At 42.7% G+C, this 23,717-nt stretch overlaps 1 protein-coding gene across 1 annotated transcript; it reads right to left on the reverse strand.

The window, feature by feature from the left end:
• Window positions 1-282: 282 nt before the first annotated feature.
• LOC148523811 (cyclin-dependent kinase 4 inhibitor B-like) lies at window positions 283-22,148 on the reverse strand. Its single transcript, XM_088472645.1, has 2 exons — window positions 21,874-22,148; window positions 283-1,427 (listed from the first exon to the last, which is right to left on the reverse strand). Exons 1-2 carry the CDS (start codon window positions 22,048-22,050, stop codon window positions 1,110-1,112), a joined length of 495 nt encoding a protein of 164 aa, XP_088328771.1. The 5' UTR covers window positions 22,051-22,148; the 3' UTR covers window positions 283-1,109.
• Between the last annotated feature and the right edge of the window lie 1,569 nt (window positions 22,149-23,717).

The following is a 23,717-nucleotide window of genomic DNA, read 5'->3' on the forward strand; positions in this document are numbered from 1 at the left end:
GAAACTATATTCTAAAATATTTATTCATTTATAGCATAAAAACATAAAAAACATAGAAAAGAACTATTACCTACCACATGCTTTAGGGTTAATTTTATTGGAAGCCAATTAACCTACCAGTGTATTTTTGGAGTGTGGGAAAAAACCAGAGTACCCGGAGGAAACCCATGCAAGCACAGGGAGAATATACAAACTCCACACAGTTAGGGCTGTAGAGGGAATTGAAACCATGGCCTAAGTGTTGTGAGGCAGTAATGTTAACCATTACACCAACTGTGCTGCCCCAAATATACTTGTAATATAATAACCGTGAGCTCTAAAAGGTTGGCCTTGATCACTCCTTCTGATTGCAATATTTGAATCCACAATTTCAAATTTATATATTAGTTACATTGGCTGAAAAAGGATGTGTAGTCTTTCACTTACATAACCACTTTACCACAAAGTGAACTTTGAATGGCTTTGACTTGTTTTATTTTATGGTCTAAAATAAATGGTCAGTGTTGTTGACATTTCGAGGGAGGGAAAATATAGAAACAGAAGTAGCTTCCTATTGGAAGAGCTTTCTACTAATGGCTGTCCAGACCGGTAGTCCCAGGGGATGATAAGATCCTCCCCCCGGGACTGACAGACCAGTGTGCAACTAACAGAAAGCGCTTCCTATGGGACCCTGGGGCAGCTTTGTACACCCTCTGTAAAATCAACCATTGACTTACTTTAAGAAGTTTGCACTGTATGAAAGTAACTGTCTTTTGCACATATTATCCTATCACCTCTTAAAATATCCTGTTCAACAGCCTAGCACTGATGTATCCTCTCTAACTTAACAATATACACAAAAAAAGTTAAAAACACAAATTTTAACAATCTGGAATGATAATGGAAAACATTGAATGCTAACTGAAATCGTGTCGGTTTTTAGAAGTGGAGTTGTTGCCCATAGCAACCAATCATATTCTAGCTATTATCCTCTAGAAGGTGCTAGATAAGTAAGTAGAATCTCATTGGTTGCTGCACTTTAGTAAATATATCCCCAACAGCGCTGTTTAGAGAAATACAAACGCTTTATAAATGTGAATAACCCTCACATTTTTTCAATAATTAATAATTTAAATAGAATGGCCATGACATTTATACATGTTCCCCATAGTGTCTTGCATAACGAGTTGTTTTGCATCAGACAAAATGCCCCTTGATTGTAGGTCAGCCACCATTTGGTCAGAGGCCAGGTCCATAGGCAGATTCCCCCATATATCCTGTATGTGAATATGTGCTTTCCCATTCAGCAACACAATCAGAGTATCTATAAATCCTTCACTTGTTGCATCATGAGCTGGGGTCCTTCCAGTAATGGGATCTCTCATGTTGGGATTTGCAGAATATTTCAGCAGGAGTTGTGCCATTCTAGGACTGCCCATCATCATCACCTTAATTAGAGAAACAATATAATATAAACTGATATAAGACATTTAGTCACACAATGGTCAATATGATTTTGACAGCTATCCATTATCTATACTGCATATATTATCAAACATTTTTGATTTACGACATAAGTGGATGTAGGGCAAAGATCTCATGAATGGGTACCCAAAAACACAAGGGGGCTTATGTAACAGGGTGCAACTTGCAGCTGCTGCAGGAACTACTGCGAGTTTTCCTGTATTTATAAAGCAGCGATCATTTCAAAGTCAAAAGGTTTTGCCTTTAAAATGATCACCACTTTAAAATATGGGAAGACTTTCAGGAGTTACCGCAGTGGCTGCAAGTCGCACCCTATTACATAAGCCCCAATTGTGTTAGTTACAACAGTATATCAAAAGTAGTGTATATCATTTTCTTAACTGTGTAGTACAGGACACAAATATTTTTCCACACCTTTATGAATTCAGATTCTGCTGTGTGAGGGCACACTTGCTCATATGTAACCATAATTGAGGTAGGAAGGGCTATTGTTATTTTTGATATCCTTTATTTACATAATGCTAATATGTTGCTAAGCACTTGACAGATAACATATTGGGATTGTTCAGCAGAGCTCACAATCTATATTATGTGCCAAAAATCTTTACCAGCAATTGCTTCAGTTTAATCAAAAGTTATTAAACATAATCATAGCTATGCTTTTTGACTGGCAGAGGAAACTCACATACAAACTCCACAGATAGAACCTTTGTTGGTGCCCTGGTCAGAATGGAATTCATGTGTTGTGAGGGAGCAATTCTAACCACTGTGCTACCGTGGCCTAAGGTAACATATAGTCAATGTGAGCATCTGAACTTATTAATTGATAGAAATAAGATCAGAGCTCTGTTAATACTCGGGATAGTTCTAGAGATTTATCTAGGTCTGCAGTTAAGAGTGAGTTGGGTCAGATCTAATGTTAAAGCTTGCATGGATTTGGTAGTTAATTGTTTTTTTTTGTGGGATTTGTATGCAATAGTCATTCTGACGTTTATAGAAACTTTTGGATGTTAGTGGCTGAAATTAGTTTCTTACTCCTTTATTAACATTATTATCTTTAGTTATTAATAGACATAACAATGATGTATATGGCAAGTTTGCTATTTGTTAGAAATTGAATTTTGATATACTTTATTTATCTATCCTTCCTTTCTATACTAATAACAGATTTTAGCAACGACATTCATTTTTAAATGAGGGACTGGTGAAAGGGGAAGAGGTATTTCATATTTTATTAGTACAAATGGAACATGACACGTGACACTTAGATATGGGAAATAGATAAATAGGGGAACTTGATTTTGTTTTGTTAATATATGGTTATTTTAGCAAAGGGCTCATTTCAGGACAGATGCAGAGCTGAACATATGTCAATTTGCATAGTGTTAACTTCTGTATTTTTTCGCTCTGCGCATGTCAGTGCAGATATATACGCATGTCAGTTGCATCTCTGCTTGGTGTAACTGGAACCAACCTTGGTGCAAAAGAGGCATACACCCCATACTGGGGTTTATGCCTCTTTTGCACCAAGTTTAGGAGTGGTGATAGTGCTCACTGATAATGCTGATGGGTATCAAATTAAGAATATGCAAGAACATATTAGGTCACCAGGGAGTACGAGACAGTTGCCGCTAAGCTGGGCCCTGTGCTCCCACTTGGTGGCTTGCCAGAGCCGCTGTTTCCCCTTACCCAATGGGCCAATTCACAGGAGGACCCCTTTTAGCACCGGTGGCCGGTGTAATAAAATTTTTTATCTTATTGTGGTGCAGCATCAAGACATTCCGCCGCACTGCACCACATAAAAGCAGAGAAGCAACGGTGCGAGGAGAAGCAGCAGCCAGAAGAGACATATTAAGGTGAGTGACTGGACAGGAGTTGGAGGATTGTTGGGGGCTGGAGCAACTCAGGGGGCCTGAAGCTAGAGATACACAAGGGATTCTGGAGTGACAGAGGGGCGCCTGGAGCTGAAGTGACACAGGGGTGCATGGAGTGACACAGGGGGCCTGGTGGAGCTGGAGTAATACAGGGGTGCCTGAAGAGACACAGGGGGCCTGGTGCTGGAGATACAAGAGGGGGCCTGTAGCTGTAGTGACAAAGGGGAACCTGGAGTGACACTAGGGGCATGGAGCTGAAGTGACACACAGGAGCCTGTAGTAACATAGGGGGGACTGGAGCTAGAGTGACACCGGGGGCCTGGAGTGACACAGGGGCCAGGAGATGGAGTGACATGTGACTTACACAGGGGGCCTTGAGCTTGAGATACATAGGGGCCTGTAGAGGCACAATGGGGCCTGGAGGGACACAAAGGACCCTGGAAAGACACAGAGTGCCTGGAGCAACTCAGAGTGACCTGGAGCAGGAGTGACTGACACAGGGGTGTGGTCACTGGAGTGACAGAGGGGGGCATTTTAATGACACAGGGGGGCCTGGAGAGACAAAGGGAGGCCTGAAGCTGGAATGACACAGGTGAGGGTGGATCTGGAGTGACACAGAGTGTACCTGGAGTGACTCATGGGGGTGACACAGGGGAGCCTGAAGAGACACAGGAGGGATTAAAACTGAACTGACACAGGAGGGCCTGGAGTGACATGGGGGCCTAGAGCTGGATATACACAAGGGGCCTGTAGAGATACAAGGGGGCCTGAAGAGACACATGGAGCCCTGGAGAGACACATATTGCCTAGAGCTGGAGTAACACAGGGCAGCTGGAGTGACACAGGGGGCCTGAAATAACACAAGGGGGTGACACAGGGGGTCTGGAGAGACAGAGGGGATTAAAACTGGAGTGACATATAAGGGCCTATAGAGAAACAGGGGGCCTGAAGCTGGAGATATGGGCCTGTAGAGACACAGGGGGGCCTGGTGTGAGACATAAGGCATAAAGCCAGAGTGACAGAGGGGGCCTGGAGAGACACAGGGGGCCTGGAGCTGGAGTGACACAGGATGGGGACCTTGAGTGACACAGGGGGCCTTTGGGGGACAGTGTGCCTGAAGCTGGAGTGACACAGGGGGGCCTGGAGTGACAGAGGGGACCCGGAGAGACACAGGGAGCTTGAATTATACAAGGGGTGGGAGAAATGCAGAGGGACTGAGACTGGTAGGACACTGGGTCAAGGGGGTGAGGATGGAAAGGCACAGGGGTGGATGAGCCTAGAGAGAACTGGGGGAAGATTATCCACAACTGGCAGGATTAGAAGAAAAGTCTGGAGGACACCAATTTAAAACAGCAAGAAAAAAGATACGTATTGCTGATACAAATTGTACCAAATTAGTAAATAGGTTAATATTATACAATTGTTTGATCAGGTAAATTTAGATTTTGCTCTGCACCAAAACTTCTGTTACTATCATAGGCAAATGCAGGGGGGTTTCCGGTGGCCTGGAAACCCTGCTCCCCTGCCAAAACGATGATGACCACAATAGAAATAGCATATAAATTGCATGTTTTTAAGAGCCCCTAAGTGTCACAAATGAAATAATTAGCACCACCTGTCTATCTAATACAATGTGTGAGCCAGTAATGAATATACTTGTGCACCAACTAGGAGATCTGGAAAACATGCACTGTTAGGGGTGCACTGATATAGACTATCTATAGGGAAAATTATTAATGCTGTATAATAATACACTATCCAGTGCATAAGGAGATTAATCTGTACATATATGTCCAGGGCAGTGCAATGTTCTATTGCTGCTCACCCAGACACCAGAACTTGCTCAATATGGAATGTAGACCACATCTGAAATAAAGACATTCAGCTCAGACAGGATGGCCCTACTTCCGCAATGGCACATTGGTCCAGTATATTCTCAGAATTATATTTCAGAATTATACTTCGTATGATGTATATTATAGCTGGTCAAGTGCTAATTGTGCCCTCTTCATGGACTGGCCACACTTGCTTCAAAATAAAGCATTTGGAATCCTAGGTTTGCCCCTGACAATGAGGGTGATTCAGAGTTGCACACTAATAGCATTACTGCTGTGTCTTTATGTAAATAGATGCCTTCTGCATGCTTCTATGATCCACGGCCGCATCTGCGAAAAACATCAGCCATCTAGGTAACCCTTTGGTTACACAGGATGCGAGTTGTTTTCACTCTGCCAGGGCTAGACGCAGCCACTGACATCAGCATACATTGAAAATGGAGCTGACATGCCCCCGTTTTCAAGACAACTCTCCGGCGCTGACCCTCTTCCAAATTACCACTTTGCAAGAGGAAGCAAATTAATACCAGCAACCGTAGCATCACAAAAGAGACTGAAATCCACAGAACAAAAACAAACCAAAAAGTTCTTGTGGGCTCAGACTAGATGCTTGCATGTATGTAATACTGGAAATGCAAATATCCTTTAGTGCCAGCCTTTCATGATAACTTCAGCCTAAACAGCGGACAATACATTGGAGTCCCTAACTAAGAATTTAGCATGGTATTTTTGTCTTGTGTTTATATGTGCAGTCCATGTCATTAATTTATTGAACTTACTTTGGGTGGTTTTTTTATATTTAATAAATACATAAGTCTCATGAATGACACTACACATGGTAAGATTACACTACAGCTCTTTAATTTCAATACAACGCCCAAATCGTTGATTATTTGTAAAGTAATGAACAAAAGAAGCTAGTTTGTGATGAATATATATTTATTTTGCAAATTTTTACAAATAAATTGAGTTTTGATTTTCTTAAATTTTTCTCTCATCAAAGAATCCACGCATAGCGGCGATTACAGCAGTACAAACTCAGAGCATTCTGTCAGTCAACTTGTCTAAAGTTTCAGCTTCGATTGCAGCCCACTTGTCTTGTAGCAACTCCCAGGACTCTGGGGTGGCCAAACCATGTTCTTCAGCAACTTGTTTGACAGGAGGTATATTTTGGGTTGGTATCCTGCTATAGTGAGAAACCGTGACTAAAAATGCGGGTGCCAAAAGGAATGGCATGGTACACCGGCACACTAAAACGTGGCCACAAGAAGGGGTGAGTAAGCCTTAGTTAAGGTATCCTCCTACCACTCGTTAATAGGAATCTGGTCTTTTCTGACATTCAGTATCATCTGATCTACCATCCTCCAACAAGGGACTTGTGAACATTTTAAAAGATAGTGTTGAACTGACACTCGAAGTAGGATTTAAACTTTTACTTGCATTTTAAAATATGATGTGGAGTAGAGCAATTCACCATTAGGTGTATCACCCACATTCATTTTTTATTACTTTTTATTTTTTTACAATTATTGACAATTATATGTTATGTGTTGTTGTCTTGTATGGTGTCCATGTATACAAGTATTAGAATTTATATTTAAGATTGTAGGGGCTGGACGTGGGTGGCCAAGAGCTGGAAAGACAGTAGGAGGGCTGGCTTGGGAGACAGAAGGGGGTTAGGTGGGGAGCAAGGGGATGGCTGGGTGACTGGTGAGACAGAAGGGGGTACCTGGGGAGACAGAAGGGGGATGGCTGGGGAGACAGAAAGGGGTACCTGGGGAGACAGAAGGGGGATGGCTGGGGAGACAGAAGAGGGATGGCTGGGGAGACAGAAGAGGGATGGCTGGAGAGACAGAAGGCTGGGAGACAGAAGGAGCATGCCTGGGGAGATATAAGGGGAGCTGGCTGGGGAAACAAAAGAGGGATGGCTGGGGAGACAGAAGGGGTGCTGCCTGAGATAGAAGTAGGTGCTGGCTGATGAAACTTATGTGCTGGCTGGGGAGACAGAAGGGGGGCTGGCTGGGAAGGTGTTATAGGTACAGAGTGTAATTATTCAGAAATTATGTGGGGTGCCAGTTAATTACTTTGCCAGGTACACTTAGACCCCTAGATACACCCCTTAGATACTCTCCTGGATTAGATTTTAGTATAATTATACACATGATATTGATACTTATAGTTTCTTAGCAATAATAAAAGCATCTTTTATTTTTTACATTGTGTTGTGTTATCTATTTAATAAGGAAGCCTGTTATAGGTCTAGTGACAAGCGCTAGGAGTATATTTTCTATTCTTACTAGCTTTTACCACAGGGAAAGTGGATCCCTGTTCTCCCTAGAGGCTAAGCATAGATCAGTGTTAAGCACAGACTAACATACCATTGTTTGATGGTGCGCCAGGATGTTGTGGTAGCTCTTGTAATATTATTTACCCACAATAGTATCTTCTTTTTATTTATTGGCCTAAACAACGGTTTTCAGGTTTCAACACATCCCCTCATTCCCTTTACTAGGGAAACTCCAGTCCTAGAAGGCTTGCTTATACTCAGGAGAAGTGCCCAGTTGTACTACATTATAATTTTCCCACATCCCCTCAAGTCACTGGCTACAGGGTGGCATTTGAAAGTTGTTATTGACCTGCTTTTCTTCCTCATTTCCATCAAAGCAGCACAGATGTGACAAGCTATTTGGAATCTGTCTTGTTTGTAACATACTCTTCTAAATTTGTCCTTCTGTTTTGTGGTCACTCAAGGTTTTCCAGGTTGTGGGTGATCATGTACACTATTGTTTACAGCGTATCTCTTGAGGGTACACTGCATGCCACCAAGAGAATCCTTCTGCAGGTGAGCAATTTCATACAAACTATGCCCTGCTATTCTCAAAGCAACTATGGCAGATCGCTCTTTGATTGATAACTCCTTCCTGGGAGCCATATATGAGACCAATTTACACGTTTTTACAAGTGTTCACAGTATCACAATTAGGGGTGAGCGGGTTCGGATTTCTGAAATCCGAACCCCCCCGAGCCCCCCCGATCCGAGTCCGATCCGAGTCAGGCTCGACTTTTCCCGCCTGACTCGGATCTGACATCGAGGCAAAACGTCATCATCCCGCCTTCCGAGTCTCGCGGGTTTTGGATCCTATATAAGGTACCCGCGTCGGCGCCATTTTCTCACTCGGCTGTGGACAGTGAAGAGGGAGGGTGGGAGTTAGTGCTGTGTAGTGTAGTGCTGCTGTTGTCCACTACTTCAAAGTCCATAGGGGCTGGCTGTGTTGTGCTGTGCTGCTGTTGTTAATAGGGGCTGTGTCCACTACTTCAAAGTCCATAGGGGCTGGCTGGACTGTGTTGTGCAGTCAGTTCCAAAGTCCTGTGCAGTGTCCCAGTCCTAAAGGGGTGCTGTAGTGTTGTCCAGGGGGTGCTCTGTCCATCAAGGGTGCTCCCCCCAAGTGCTAAAAAAATAATATATTTTCTGTGTTTGTGAATTGTGTGCGCAGTAGCCGCACGTGCATCAACAAAGTAGTGCCAAGCGTGCGCCTGTGTCATAAGTAAAGGGCCGGCTGGCTTGACCGTTAAGGGTGCTGTAACCCCCGAAAGTACACTCCAGTCCAAACCAAAAAAAAAATTATTTTCTGTGTTTGTGAATTGTGTGCGCAGTAGCCGCACGTGCATCAACAAAGTAGTGCCAAGCGTGCGCCTGTGTCATAAGTAAAGGGCCGGCTGGCTTGACCGTTAAGGGTGCTGTAACCCCCGAAAGTACACTCCAGTCCAAACCTAAAAAAAAATTATTTTCTGTGTTTGTGAATTGTGTGCGCAGTAGCCGCACGTGCATCAACAAAGTAGTGCCAAGCGTGCGCCTGTGTCATAAGTAAAGGGCCGGCTGGCTTGACCGTTAAAGGGTGCTGTAACCCCCGAAAGTACACTCCAGTCCAAACCAAAAAAAAAATATTTTCTGTGTTTGTTAATTGTGTGCGCAGTAGCCGCACGTGCATCAACAAAGTAGTGCCAAGCGTGCGCCTGTGTCATAAGTAAAGGGCCGGCTGGCTTGACCGTTAAGGGTGCTGTAACCCCCGAAAGTACACTCCAGTCCAAACCTAAAAAAAAATTATTTTCTGTGTTTGTGAATTGTGTGCGCAGTAGCCGCACGTGCATCAACAAAGTAGTGCCAAGAGTGCCCCTGTGTCACAAGTAAAGGGCCGGCTGGCTTGACCGTTAAAGGGTGCTGTAACCCCCGAAAGTACACTCCAGTCCAAACCCAAAAAAAATTATTTTCTGTGTTTGTGAATTGTGTGCGCAGTAGCCGCACGTGCATCAACAAAGTAGTGCCAAGCGTGCGCCTGTGTCATAAGTAAAGGGCCGGCTGGCTTGACCGTTAAAGGGTGCTGTAACCCCTGAAAGTACACTCCAGTCCAAACCAAAAAAAAATTATTTTCTGTGTTTGTGAATTGTGTGCGCAGTAGCCGCACGTGCATCAACAAAGTAGTGTCAAGCGTTCGCCTGTGTCATAAGTAAAGGGCCGGCTGGCTTGACCGTTAAGGGTGCTGTAACCCCCGAAAGTACACTCCAGTCCAAACCAAAAAAAAATTATTTTCTGTGTTTGTGAATTGTGTGCGCAGTAGCCGCACGTGCATCAACAAAGTAGTGCCAAGCGTGCGCCTGTGTCATAAGTAAAGGGCCGGCTGGCTTGACCGTTAAGGGTGCTGTAACCCCCGAAAGTACACTCCAGTCCAAACCAAAAAAAAAATTATTTTCTGTGTTTGTGAATTGTGTGCGCAGTAGCCGCACGTGCATCAACAAAGTAGTGCCAAGCGTGCGCCTGTGTCATAAGTAAAGGGCCGGCTGGCTTGACCGTTAAGGGTGCTGTAACCCCCGAAAGTACACTCCAGTCCAAACCTAAAAAAAAATTATTTTCTGTGTTTGTGAATTGTGTGCGCAGTAGCCGCACGTGCATCAACAAAGTAGTGCCAAGCGTGCGCCTGTGTCATAAGTAAAGGGCCGGCTGGCTTGACCGTTAAAGGGTGCTGTAACCCCCGAAAGTACACTCCAGTCCAAACCAAAAAAAAAATATTTTCTGTGGTTGTGAATTGTGTGCGCAGTAGCCGCACGTGCATCAACAAAGTAGTGCCAAGCGTGCGCCTGTGTCATAAGTAAAGGGCCGGCTGGCTTGACCGTTAAGGGTGCTGTAACCCCCGAAAGTACACTCCAGTCCAAACCTAAAAAAAAATTATTTTCTGTGTTTGTGAATTGTGTGCGCAGTAGCCGCACGTGCATCAACAAAGTAGTGCCAAGAGTGCGCCTGTGTCATAAGTAAAGGGCCGGCTGGCTTGACCGTTAAAGGGTGCTGTAACCCCCGAAAGTACACTCCAGTCCAAACCAAAAAAAAATTATTTTCTGTGTTTGTGAATTGTGTGCGCAGTAGCCGCACGTGCATCAACAAAGTAGTGCCAAGCGTGCGCCTGTGTCATAAGTAAAGGGCCGGCTGGCTTGACCGTTAAAGGGTGCTGTAACCCCTGAAAGTACACTCCAGTCCAAACCAAAAAAAAATTATTTTCTGTGTTTGTGAATTGTGTGCGCAGTAGCCGCACGTGCATCAACAAAGTAGTGCCAAGCGTGCGCCTGTGTCATAAGTAAAGGGCCGGCTGGCTTGACCGTTAAGGGTGCTGTAACTCCCGAAAGTACACTCCAGTCCAAACCAAAAAAAAAATTATTTTCTGTGTTTGTGAATTGTGTGCGCAGTAGCCGCACGTGCATCAACAAAGTAGTGCCAAGCGTGCGCCTGTGTCATAAGTAAAGGGCCGGCTGGCTTGACCGTTAAGGGTGCTGTAACCCCCGAAAGTACACTCCAGTCCAAACCAAAAAAAAAATTATTTTCTGTGTTTGTGAATTGTGTGCGCAGTAGCCGCACGTGCATCAACAAAGTAGTGCCAAGCGTGCGCCTGTGTCATAAGTAAAGGGCCGGCTGGCTTGACCGTTAAGGGTGCTGTAACCCCCGAAAGTACACTCCAGTCCAAACCTAAAAAAAAATTATTTTCTGTGTTTGTGAATTGTGTGCGCAGTAGCCGCACGTGCATCAACAAAGTAGTGCCAAGCGTGCGCCTGTGTCATAAGTAAAGGGCCGGCTGGCTTGACCGTTAAAGGGTGCTGTAACCCCCGAAAGTACACTCCAGTCCAAACCAAAAAAAAATTATTTTCTGTGTTTGTGAATTGTGTGCGCAGTAGCCGCACGTGCATCAACAAAGTAGTGCCAAGCGTGCGCCTGTGTCATAAGTAAAGGGCCGGCTGGCTTGACCGTTAAAGGGTGCTGTAACCCCCAAAGTACACTCCAGTCCAAACCAAAAAAAAATTATTTTCTGTGTTTGTGAATTGTGTGCGCAGTAGCCGCACGTGCATCAACAAAGTAGTGCCAAGAGTGCGCCTGTGTCATAAGTAAAGGGCCGGCTGGCTTGACCGTTAAAGGGTGCTGTAACCCACAAAGTACACTCCAGTCCGAACCAAAAAAAAATTTATTTTCTGTGTTTAGCCGCACGTATATATCAAATCGATATAACATAAATGGAGGACCAAACTTTCTCCGATAAAAATAAAATAGAGAAAGATCAAGAACCACTTCCTCCTAGTGCTGAAGCTGCTGCCACTAGTCATGACATAGACGATAACATGCCATCAACGTCGTCTGCCAAGGCCGATGCCCAATGTCATAGTAGAGGGCACATACAATCCCAAATGGCAAAGTTCAGGAAAATGACCTTGAAAAAGACATTTAAATCAGCTGAAGAGAAACGTAAACTTGCCAATATGCCATTTACGACACGGAGTGGCAAGGAACGGCTAAGGTCGATCCCTAGTATGTTCATGACTAGTGGTTCAGCTTCACATGACGATGGAAGCACTCCTCCCACTAAAAAAATCAAAAGAGTTAAGCTGGCAAAAGCACAGCGAAGAACTGTGCTTTCTAAGAAGATATCACAAATCCCCAAAGAGAGTCCAAGTGTGGTGGTGGTTGCGATGCCTGACCTTCCCAGCACTGGACGGGAAGAGGTGGCTCTTTCCACCATTTGCACGCCCCCTGCAAGTGCTGAAAGGAGCACCCACAGTCCACTTGCTGATATGCAAATTGAAGATGTCACTGTTGAAGTACAACAGGATGAGGATACTGGTGTAGCTGGCGCTGAGGAGGAAGTTGGCGAGGAGGATTCTGATGGTGATGTGGTTTGTTTAAATCAGGCTCCGGGGGAGACAGTTGTTGTCCGTGGGATGAAAAAGCCCATCACGGTCATGCCTGGGCAGAAGACCAAACATTCCACCTCTTTGGTCTGGCAATATTTCTATCCAAATCCGGACAACAACTGTCTTGCCATATGTACCATATGTAAAGGTGAAATAAGTAGGGGTAGGGACGTCAACCACCTAGGAACATCCTCCCTTATACGGCACCTGCAGCGCGTTCATAAAAAGTTACTGTCAAGTTCAGAAACTTTGGCTCAGACCGTAAGCAGTCCAGGGACACCTAAATCCCGTTGTCCTGTTGTATCCAAGCGCCTGCAAACCACACCGTCAACTCCCTCCTCGTCAATTTCCTCCTTAGTCAGGATCGGAAGTAGTCCTGCAGGCCATATCACTGGCATGACTGACTCTCCTATCCGGGATTCCTCCGGAGGATCCTGCATTGCTACGCCTACTGCTGCCGCTGCTGCTGTTGCTGCTGCTGCTGGGAGTCGTTCATCATCCCAGAGAGGAAGTAGGAACACCACTACTTTTACTAAACAATTGACCCTCCAACAGTCCTTAGCGAGGAGGATGAAGTACGACAGCAGTCATCCTGAAGCAAAACGTATAACTGAGGCCTTGACTGCTATGTTGGTGTTAGACGTGCGTCCGGTATCCGCCATTAGTGCAGTGGGATTTAGACAATTGATGGAGGTAGTGTGTCCCCGGTTCCAAATCCCGTCTAGATTCCACTTCACTAGGCAGGCGATACCGAGACTGTACAGAAACGTCAGAAAAAGTGTCCTCAGTGTCCTGAAAAATGCCGTTGTACACAATGTCCACTTAACCACGGACATGTGGACAAGTGGAACAGGGCAGACTAAGGACTATATGACTGTGACAGCCCACTGGGTAGATGTATCACCTTACGCAGCAACAGCAGCAGCGTCACCAGTAGCAGCATCTCAGAAACGCCAGCTCGTTACAAGGCAGGCTACGCTGTGTATCACCGGTTTCAGTAAGAGGCACACCGCCGACAACCTCTTAGAGAAACTGAGGGAAATCATCGCCCAGTGGCTTACCCCACTTAGACTCTCCTGGGGATTTGTGATATCTGACAACGCCACCAATATTGTGCGGGCATTACATCTGGGCAAATTCCAGCACGTCCCACGTCTCACACAATAAACTTGGTGGTGCAGAATTTTCTGAAAAGCGACAGGGGCGTGCAGGAGACGCTTTGGGTGGCCCGAAAAATTTCTGGCCACTTTCGCCATTCAGCGACTGCGTGCCGAAGACTGGAGCGCCAGCAAACACTCTTGAACCTGCCCCGCCATCACCTGAAGCAAGAGGTTGTGACGCGGTGGAACTCAACCCTCTATATGCTTCAGAGGATGGAGGAGCAGCAAAAGGCCATACAAGCCTATACATCCACCTATGACATAGGCAAAGGAGGGGGTATGCACCTGACTCAAGCGCAGTGGAGAATGATTTCCGTGTTGTGCAAGGTTCTTCAGCCCTTCGAACTTGCCACACGTGAAGTCAGTTCAGACACTGCCAGCTTGAGTCAGGTCATTCCCCTCATCAGGCTTTTGCAGAAGCAGCTGGAGAAAGTGAAGGAGGAGCTAAGACGGAGCGATTCCGCTCGGCATGTGGGACTTGTGGATGAAGCCCTTCATTCGCTTTGCCAGGATTCCAGGGTGGTCAATCTGTTGAAATCAGACCACTACATTTTGGCCACCGTGCTCGATCCTAGGTTTAAAGCCTATGTGGTGTCTCTCTTTCCGGCCGACACAAGCCTGCAGAGGTGCAAAGACCTGCTGGTGAACACACTGTCAGCTGAAGCGGAACGTGACACGTCAACGGCTCCTTCTTCATTTTCTCCCGCAACTGGGGCTGCCAGGAAAAAACTTAGGTATCCTAAGCCAGCCGCTGGCGGTGATGCAGGGCAGGCAGGACCAAGTTTGGACATCTGGTCCGGACTGAAGGACCTGGCAACAATTTCTGACATGTCTACTGTCACTGCATATGATACTGTCACCATTGACAGAATGGTGGAGGATTACATCGGTGACAGCATCCAAGTAGGCATGTCAGACAGTCCATACCTGTACTGGCAGGAAAAAGAGGCAATTTGGAGGCCCCTGTACAAACTGGCTCTATTTTACCTGAGTTGCCCCCCCTCCAGTGTGTACTCCGAAAGAGTGTTTAGTGCAGCCGGGAACCTTGTCAGCGAAAGGCGTAGGAGGTTGCTTCCACAGAATGTGGAGAAGATGATGTTCATCAAAATGAATTATCAGCTCTTCCAGGGAGACCAGCCTCCAGAAGGTACAGAGGGACCTGTGGTGGTGGATTCAAGTGGGGACGAGTTAATACTTTGTGAGGATGAGGATGTACACACTGAAGAGGGTGAGGAATCGGTGGATGAGGAGGATGAGGATGACATCTTGCCTCCGTAGAGCCAGTTTGTGCAGGGACACATTAATTGCCAGCTTGTTTTGTGGGGGCCCAAACGAACCAATCATTTCAGCCACAGTTGTGTGGCAGACCCTGGCGCTGAAATGATTGATTTGTTAAAGTGTGCATGTCCTGTTTATACAACATAAGGGTGGGTGGGAGGGCCCAAGGACAATTCCATCTTGCACCTCTTTTTTTCTTTGCATTATGTACAGTTTGGGGCCTAGTTTTTCTAACTGCCATCCTGCCTGCCACTGCAGTGTCACTCCTAGATGGGTCACGTGTTTGTGCCGCCCACTCGTGTCGCTTAGCATAGTCATCCAGCTACCTCGGTGCAACCTTTTGGACATAAAAACACTATTGTGAGGTGTGAGGTGTTCAGAATAGACTGGAAATGAGTGGAAATTAAGGTTATTGAGGTTAATAATAGCATAGGAGCAGAAAAACCTACAAATTCTGTGATTTTAGCTGTTTTTATGCTTTTTTTCAAAAAAATACAGATCCAAAACACAAAACCCAGAACCCAAAACACGGAAGGGTGGTTTTGGCAAAACCAATCCAGATCCAAAACACGAAGAAAGATCCAGATCCAAAACCAAAACACAAAACACGAAAAGTGGCCGGTGCACACCCCTAATCACAATACAAGGTGAACACCAGAATTCTTCCACTGTATATGTGTAGATGAATAGGATACAAAACAGCATTGGGCATGTACCTGATATCACTACGAGCACCTTGTAACCTGCGGGCATAATTTGTTTACTTACAAGGATCAGACATTATCCGGCTATTAGCATACCTCCCTTCTCAGGTATCGGGACCTTTGTGCATGGCGCAGCCGTGCACTCTAAATGAGGGGGTGTGACCTCATGATTAGGAGAGTGGACTTGCTTTTAGGGGTGTGACTTCGCCGGTAATGCCGCACAGAGCAGGTTGCCTCATTTCTGTGCAAAATGTTCATCCTTTACAGAGAAATCGACAAATATGAGGGTGTATTGAAATGAATGAGCCGTAGTATATATAATTTTGGAATAATACCTACATATTGATATATCCAGCGCGTTTTTTTTCTTTTCATTATATTATGCTTACATTTTGGAGCTTGACCGTCTCAGATGCAGGATATATGCAATTTAAGTGTACAATCAACTCATGTGGGCCAAAGGGCCACCAACTCATTGTCCTAGACCAAATCTAAGCTATTAATTAAAATTTGCTTAATTATGTATATATTAAAATGTATTCTAATATTTTTTTAATGAGCTAGAGAATGTAATCATTTTTCATTTGCAGTATTGACCCTGGGATGCTTGTTGTTACTTTTTTAGCCAAAGTTTTTGGCTAAATTTTTGGCAAATTGCTCAAAATTGTTGTCATTATGACACACCAATTACTATGTACATTTCTGGCATAGCTTGTGCAAGTACCCTGGGCAGTGGTTTTCAAATCCAGTTTCAAGTACCCACTAGTTATAATGTATTCAGTAATTCTGCCTGTGGAAACAGGTTGGATAATTACTTACCCAGCAAAATACAATAAATGACCTGTGTATGATTATGAATCAGGGCCGTCGGGAGCAGTGACAGGCGCAGGTGCTGGGGAGTGTGGTCAAATTAAGGAGGCGTGGCCACTCCTCCTCCCAAACATTTTTTTTTTTTAAAGTACTATGCTCAAGGTGAGAAGGGGGGCAGAATTGTCCCACTCTTGGCCACTGAACAGATCCAGGGGGGTGGGGGCGATCAGTGTGATGGACCTCCGGAATACACTTGAAGGGAGAGAGTGGAAACTGTAGCTGCTTAGCAACAGCAGCCAACCTGGACCCTCCACAGCCCAGCACACAGTAGCATGTGCTGGGCTGTGGAGTGAAACTGATGCCGCTCAGCACCAGTAGTCCCCTCTTTCTCTCTGCCCAATGTGCTACTGACCCTGGCCCCTGCCGGGCCCCTCCAGCCAGCTGGTAATAGTACCCGCTCCCCCTATCTCAGCACCCCTGTAAAAAAGTCTTGAAAACATGACCTGTTTGGAGTACTTTAGGACTAGATTTGAAAACCGCTGGGCTGGGCAGTGCGCCTTATGCACTGAACCCCTGTCTTATGCGTGGGACCAATCCCCTTTATTTGCTCTACATAATTACGTTAATGGCAAATTGTAATTATGTATTTATGTACATTTTAATCATTTTCTACTAATGCTATGTGTTGTTTGTTCTATCCCCTTTAGAGGGCACTACACAATCTTTGCAGCATTTTTTAAATAAGGGATAATAATAATTAATATTCCAGATCCAATGTAATGATGAATCTTGATAAAAGTTTTTGATACTGCTAAGTAAGGCCTTTTGCCTGGAGTTATTTGAGAAGCAATAAAGTTGAGAAATTCTGTATTATACCAAAACTTTAAAAGCACTTAAAATGAGTATATGAAACTAATCATAACCTTCTTTTGTACTTAATGTGTCTAATGTAGAGTGGCTGAAGCTAAAGTCTTTCTTTACATGATGCAATGAGTTGTTTCTTATGTTCAGTACAAGCAAACTAATAATTATGGGGAGGGTAGAGAATCAGCTGTTCCTGCGAACTTTATCACCGCTACTTCTGTATGTTAGCCATTGCGACTCGCATGCTGCAACTGTCTAACTAATTACATTTATTACCGCTAATGAGGATTCATTCCTGTTCCAGGGTGATGTCACTTGCAGCTGACACGCCCTTTGTTAACCACGATTAGGTACTTGACATAGGTAGCAGCTCCTGGCATTATGCTTCTGCAGAGGCTGGTGTCAGTGAGCGTTCTCCTGTCCTGTACGTCTTACACTTGCTGGTGGCTACTTGCGCCTGTGACCACATGGCCGTACCTACTATGCAGCTAGTCGGTTTCTATATTTATAAGCGTAATATATGTCAGCATCAGTAACAATACACGAGGCATTAGCTTCACAAGATTTATTTTTGTTATTAATGTATTAATTATAGCAAGCATTTTACTTACATGTTATGAATTATGAAAAGCAGTGCTTACAGTGATATCATTATTTATATTGACATATTAGGCCTTGAAATATCAGTTTAGATTGTTTGTGGTTCCGGAAAAAAATAAAATTTGTAATAGCAAATATGTTTCTTGTAACCGAGTTCATATGTGTGTATGCGTATATGCGTTTGTGCATCCGGACGTTTCTCCTACCAGGCTTCCTGATGGAATGCCGGGTGCTTTATATTCTAGCTGATTTTATAGTTCTAAATTTCTACAATCCCAATGTTCCCATGGTTTTCTTTTCTCATAGTTGATTACATCATACCACCTAGCGTACCCATCATTATTTGTTTCATTTGCTTGAGTATAACTGTGGTTCTTATAATAAAACTGGTAGTTTTAAAAAATAACTCTTCCCAATTTTTTTCCCCTCCCTTCCCCCTTTTTTTTCTGTACCCCTACGAATATTTCAATAAAATATAATTGATGTTTAAAAAAACATTCCTCGTTTTAGCAACTGCCAGTGGCAACTTTTATTAAATCTTGATTTACGAATATCGACTCTAAAATAAGGTAGAGAACGTAAACTAAGGGAAACAAATGCCATATATTTAATTATTTGTATGTACAGTTAGTAAACCATGATTACTGTAGAGATGACACTGTTGTGTGTGCTTATAAAGGGAGCCGACATAAAACAATAGTCACGCCATCTCGAGTAGTGTTCTAAGAATGTTCTTGTATTGTAATGTCAGAAAGCATAGCAGAAGGACTGTTATGTAGTAATTCAACTCTGGATTTAATGTCATTTATTTAATATTGTCACAATTCATATAGTTCGCTGCTATCTGCATAGGGTTTCGGGCTGGAGTAAATATTTTTTCCATTAGTTAAAAAAATAAATACCTTTTTATTCATCATGTGTATTTATCAAGGCTTGGAGAGAGATACCTTAGCAACCAATCAGCTCCTGCCATTTTTTTTTACCACTGCTTGTAAAATGTAATTAGAAGCTGATTGGTTTCTCTCACAATTTATCTCTCCCCAAGCTTTGATAAATACATGTTCTATAACAGGTAAAATATTTAAACAAATAAATCTTTGTAAAGACAAGAGATGTGAATAAAAATACTGTGTCCCGAATACCTTTTTTCATGTTTTAGTTTGAATGTCACATACATCCTTTATTGTACAGCTAGTGGCTGCTACGATTTTAATATATCTGTGACAAGGATGATCTTTGTAATTTTGTAGAAAATGCTCCTTCTGGGATAGTTAATATGTACCAGGGAAAAGGGTTCACACACCCTTAATTTATACGCTAGAATGGCACATTGACTTTAGTCTTCTTTTATCTTATTATTGACTAGTGGTTTGCTTAGAGAATATGATATGTTCTATCATACATTAACTACTGTACATATGTGGTGCTGTGTAGATTCCTCTAGAAGAGGAGACTTCCTATTAACTCCAGTTTATTTGACTGATGAATTGTAATAGGAACACAATGTTTTCCGTCCTCCTTTGAAAGTAAGAAACTTTATAATTTGTTCACATATAACCAATAGTTAATATAATTTTATTATTCTCAGTTTCTGTATAAATTATATTTTGATCGATTTTCTGGTATGAGATTATCCCCATGTTTATTTATATATAAATAGAAATATACTATACTGTTGTTTCTTCTCTTTGTTCCAATTAATGTACCTACTAAGAAAACATTTATAAGAAGCAAGGGTTTACTCTAATAAGCTGACACTAGAGAACATTTCATATGCATAATACTGTATTGTTGTCTGGCAATGTTATTGGGTTTGAGGAAATGGAGGTCAGGGAGCCAGTTAGGAGAAACAAGGCTGTGCTTGAAGAGCACAAATCAATTATCCTTTTGGTATATATATATATATATATATATATATATATATATATATATATATATCACTTGAATTTCCTTTGTATCTCATGTAATGCACTATTTGTTGTGCCCCTTGTTATTTTCCAGATCGATCCACATTTCAGTAGGTTTACTACACAAGGAGGCTGCCAGTGCCTACCATACAGTATATGTTTGTGAAAGCACTTTTTCTATATTTCACATGTACCGCTAGATACAATATATATAAACACATTGATGTTTCCTGAAGGTTTAGAGTGACGTGCAACTGTATACTATACTATTACCAGTGCCGCTGTATTGCCAAATCGGCAGAGTAGGTACCTACCTATGGGCCCTGCACCTTTTATGAATGATATTGATTTGATCTTAAAAGAAAATTACAATCGAGTTTTCTTAAATAGTTTCCTAACGATAGAAAAAAATTAATCCACTCAAAGAAACGAAAACTTTACATTAAAGACTCTATAGAGATAATACTGTATTAATATAATGTACCTATTAACAACTTAAAGTTCATACTGTAAACCATAGACATCAGATTCACATTACAGTTTGTCTCTTAAAAGCTCATCTTCTGTAAGCTGTCAGTTTGTAAAAAAAATTTTGGTGCAACCTACCTATGGTTTATTCAAATTGTTGGTTGGTAAAATTAAAAATGTGTCAAAACATAATTTGCGAGTTGGGCCCACAGGGTTTAATCTGGTACTGACTATTAGACTACTGTGACACCATAGCATTATCTTCATGCAGAATAGATAGATAGATAGATAGATAGATAGATAGATAGATAGATAGATAGATAGATAGATAGATAGATAGATAGATAGATAGACTACACTACATTAATGTTATCATTCAGATTTTAAATACAGTTTGTGTCAGGGGGTAATATATAGTGTGCATTTCTCAGTTCTACACGATTTGTGTGCTAAGAACATCTTGATTACACCTACAGAGATAATAATTCCCTCTAGGCAGGGCTCAGCAAACTCTTCTCTAACCCTTGATGCTCAGATGTGCCAAACAAAATGCTGCAGCAGGAATAACAGCCCATTCTGCACCCTATACCAGCAGTGTCAGCGTCTTCACGCAACCATTAACTCTTTAGGCTCTGACCAGGGGCACAATCAGAATTTGCAGACCTCCATCTCACATAGCCCCATGCTATGCCTGCTCATAAGGAAGGTTTTATTTTTGTTTGTTTTTAAAATGTAATTGAAATGGTCAGCAATGGGAGACTGGCAGGCCCTCTAGGACCCATTGGGGTCTAAGTGCCCATTTTCACTGCCTAATGGGTAATCGGACCCTACCCACAATAACAGTGCAAGAATGTCCCAGTGTTATATGCAGTGTTCACCGGGCAGGGGCATGGGAATGGGGTCAGTGTTTTTTCCACATACACATTATTGTTTTCCTCACTTTAGTTGAGGCCTCAGAACTCCTTTATCACCATGTTTTCACCTAAATTTCAGTGCCAACTCCTTTCTCCAGGAAAATCGGATTTAAGGTCAGTTGGTGATTTGGGACCAATCCAAGGATGATTACGTCTTTCAATCACTGTGCTATAATACTGTGCTATAATACCAATCACACACAGCCTCCGGCAGCTGATCCCTATCCTATTCCTGTATACTGCCGCATTATAAACTCTGTACAGCTATATGATTTCGGGACACAGTAGAATGCACATGCGGGCTATGCCAGTTAGCCAGTTAACCCTTCCTAATGCCCCATAGTAACAGAAAAAGTCACCATCTGAAAAAGAGAGAACATGTACCACTATCGTATTATCTAGGGACACATCAGTAGTTTATGGGCAGGTCCCTTTATGTAGATACTAAATTCCATCTGCATTGTTATAGATTACACTATTTGTACTATACGGCTTTCTTGTGGTTTATACTGTTGTCTGTCGGCTGTATGCAATGTATAAATATAAGATGTAAGTAGATGTTGTGCAATGACATTAGCGGTGAATTGAGAAAAACCATCTGAATGGGCTGCAGGAGAGAGAGGCGGGGAGCTGCCTGCAACCTCCAATCTCATCATCCCGGTGTCTCACGAGATCCCCTGACCCCCTGTCCCTCTCTCCTCCCTCTTTACACTGTCCTACTCTCTCTCTGTTAATAAATCACTCGGACTTTCTGCCCTCATCATCCTGTACCTGAATGGCGGTCCTGCCGCAGGAATTGATGGCATTTGGGTCAGTTCCGTCCTCCAAAATCTCATTGGCAGTCTCCAGGTCCCCCAGGGCTGCAGCAGCTGATAGTCTATCTACCATTCTCTGCATGCTGTGCTCCGGCTGGCGTGAAGGGGTCTCAACAATAAACTTGTTCTGCATAACGTGCCTAGAAGGGAGCGCTGCAGTGCAAGAAGTTCTGAGTGTCCTAGGGAGCCGAAGAGGAGGTTGGGCCGCATCACGTGGGGTAAGACGCCTCCTCCGTAGTAACCTGTCAGAGTCAGACTCACACCGTTCACACTGTCACTGTGTGTGTTCCCTGGGTATGCTTTCTATATTCGCCTCTCTTTAGACGGGGTAAATAAAATAAGAGTATTTTCAGGGAAAATCAATCACTTTTTCCCCAGCAATTGCAAAAGTGCAGACTGCAGCTTATTTCACAACAGTATGGCTACTGCAATTCTTTCTATATGAATCCTCTACTCAAAATGTACGTTCTGACGCTTATTGCCCACCCCTATTTCTGACACTTATTGCCCACCCCTATTCTAGAGCATCTCTCTCTCTCTCTCTCTCTCTCTCTCTCTCTCTCTCTCTCTCTCTCTCTCTCTCTCATTTTCCGTGCCTTTAGGACACTTCTTACAGTTCTCCATAAAAATACACGTTGAAATCTCTTGACGCTATAATTGGGAGGTATTCATGAAAGCTTCGAGGGAGACCAATAGTGAGAGATAATTGGGTTCTATTCACTAGAGAGATAACATGACGAAAGAAATGTCCCAGCCAAGACAGATACATAGACAGTTATACATTAGATAGATAAATCAATAAATCAATAAATAGAGAGACATGGGATAGATAGATAGATAGATAGATAGATAGATAGATAGATAGATAGATAGATAGATAGATAGATTGAAAGAAATATAAATAGATAGATAGATAGATAGATAGATAGATAGATAGATAGATAGATAGATATGTGGTAACACTGTTGTATGCATTTTATTTTACAGTGCACATATATTATTATATTATAGTTAAAAATAAAACCGTATTCCGAAATCACAGAAAACATACTAATAAATAAATTATTATTATTTTTAATGCTATATAAACCTACTTAACTGCATTGAGTGTTAGGGCCCATTTTTTAGTGATTACTGTTTCACGATCAACATTTGGCCTCTGAGATGTCTGGAAGAAAACAGCTTTTTATGACCACAGCAAAATAAACACAAACATACAAGTTATACTATTGGAAAAACATGTTTACATGACACTATAGTTATGTCATGAAGGACAGGTTGGGATTTTCAATCTTTTAAGACCACACATCTAATACTTATAATCTACTATATAAAAGCAAAAATTTGTCCTTTTGTCTGTCAATACAAATCCGCGGTTTACAAGCCAAGATCGTGACATTTTACATACGAACGTATTAAAACAGACCGAGGCAACTAAAAAAAATTGAAATTGAAATTAATTACTGTTAATTTTTAGTTAATTAAAAACCACAAGTTTTGCATAGCATTCGCCCTCTACAGGTCAGGTCTGGAATTAGAAAAGGATTTAGCTTATCTACTATTTTTTCTTTTCTATTGTCTCTACTACATAAATGCGAAAATTTGGCCTTTTGTCTTTCTATACAAATCCACAGTTTACAAGCGAAGATCGTGAAATTTTACATACGAGCATATTAAAACACAGCGGAGACAACTAAAATAATTTGTAATCAAAATTAAATACTGTTCATTTTTAATTAATTAAAAAACACATTTTTTGCTGTACACTCATTGTGGGGCCTCATGGCATATGGGTAGGGT

This window comes from Taudactylus pleione, unplaced genomic scaffold (genome assembly GCF_031769625.1).
Source record: "Taudactylus pleione unplaced genomic scaffold, aTauple2 ptg000127l, whole genome shotgun sequence".
Lineage (NCBI taxonomy): Eukaryota > Metazoa > Chordata > Amphibia > Anura > Myobatrachidae > Taudactylus > Taudactylus pleione.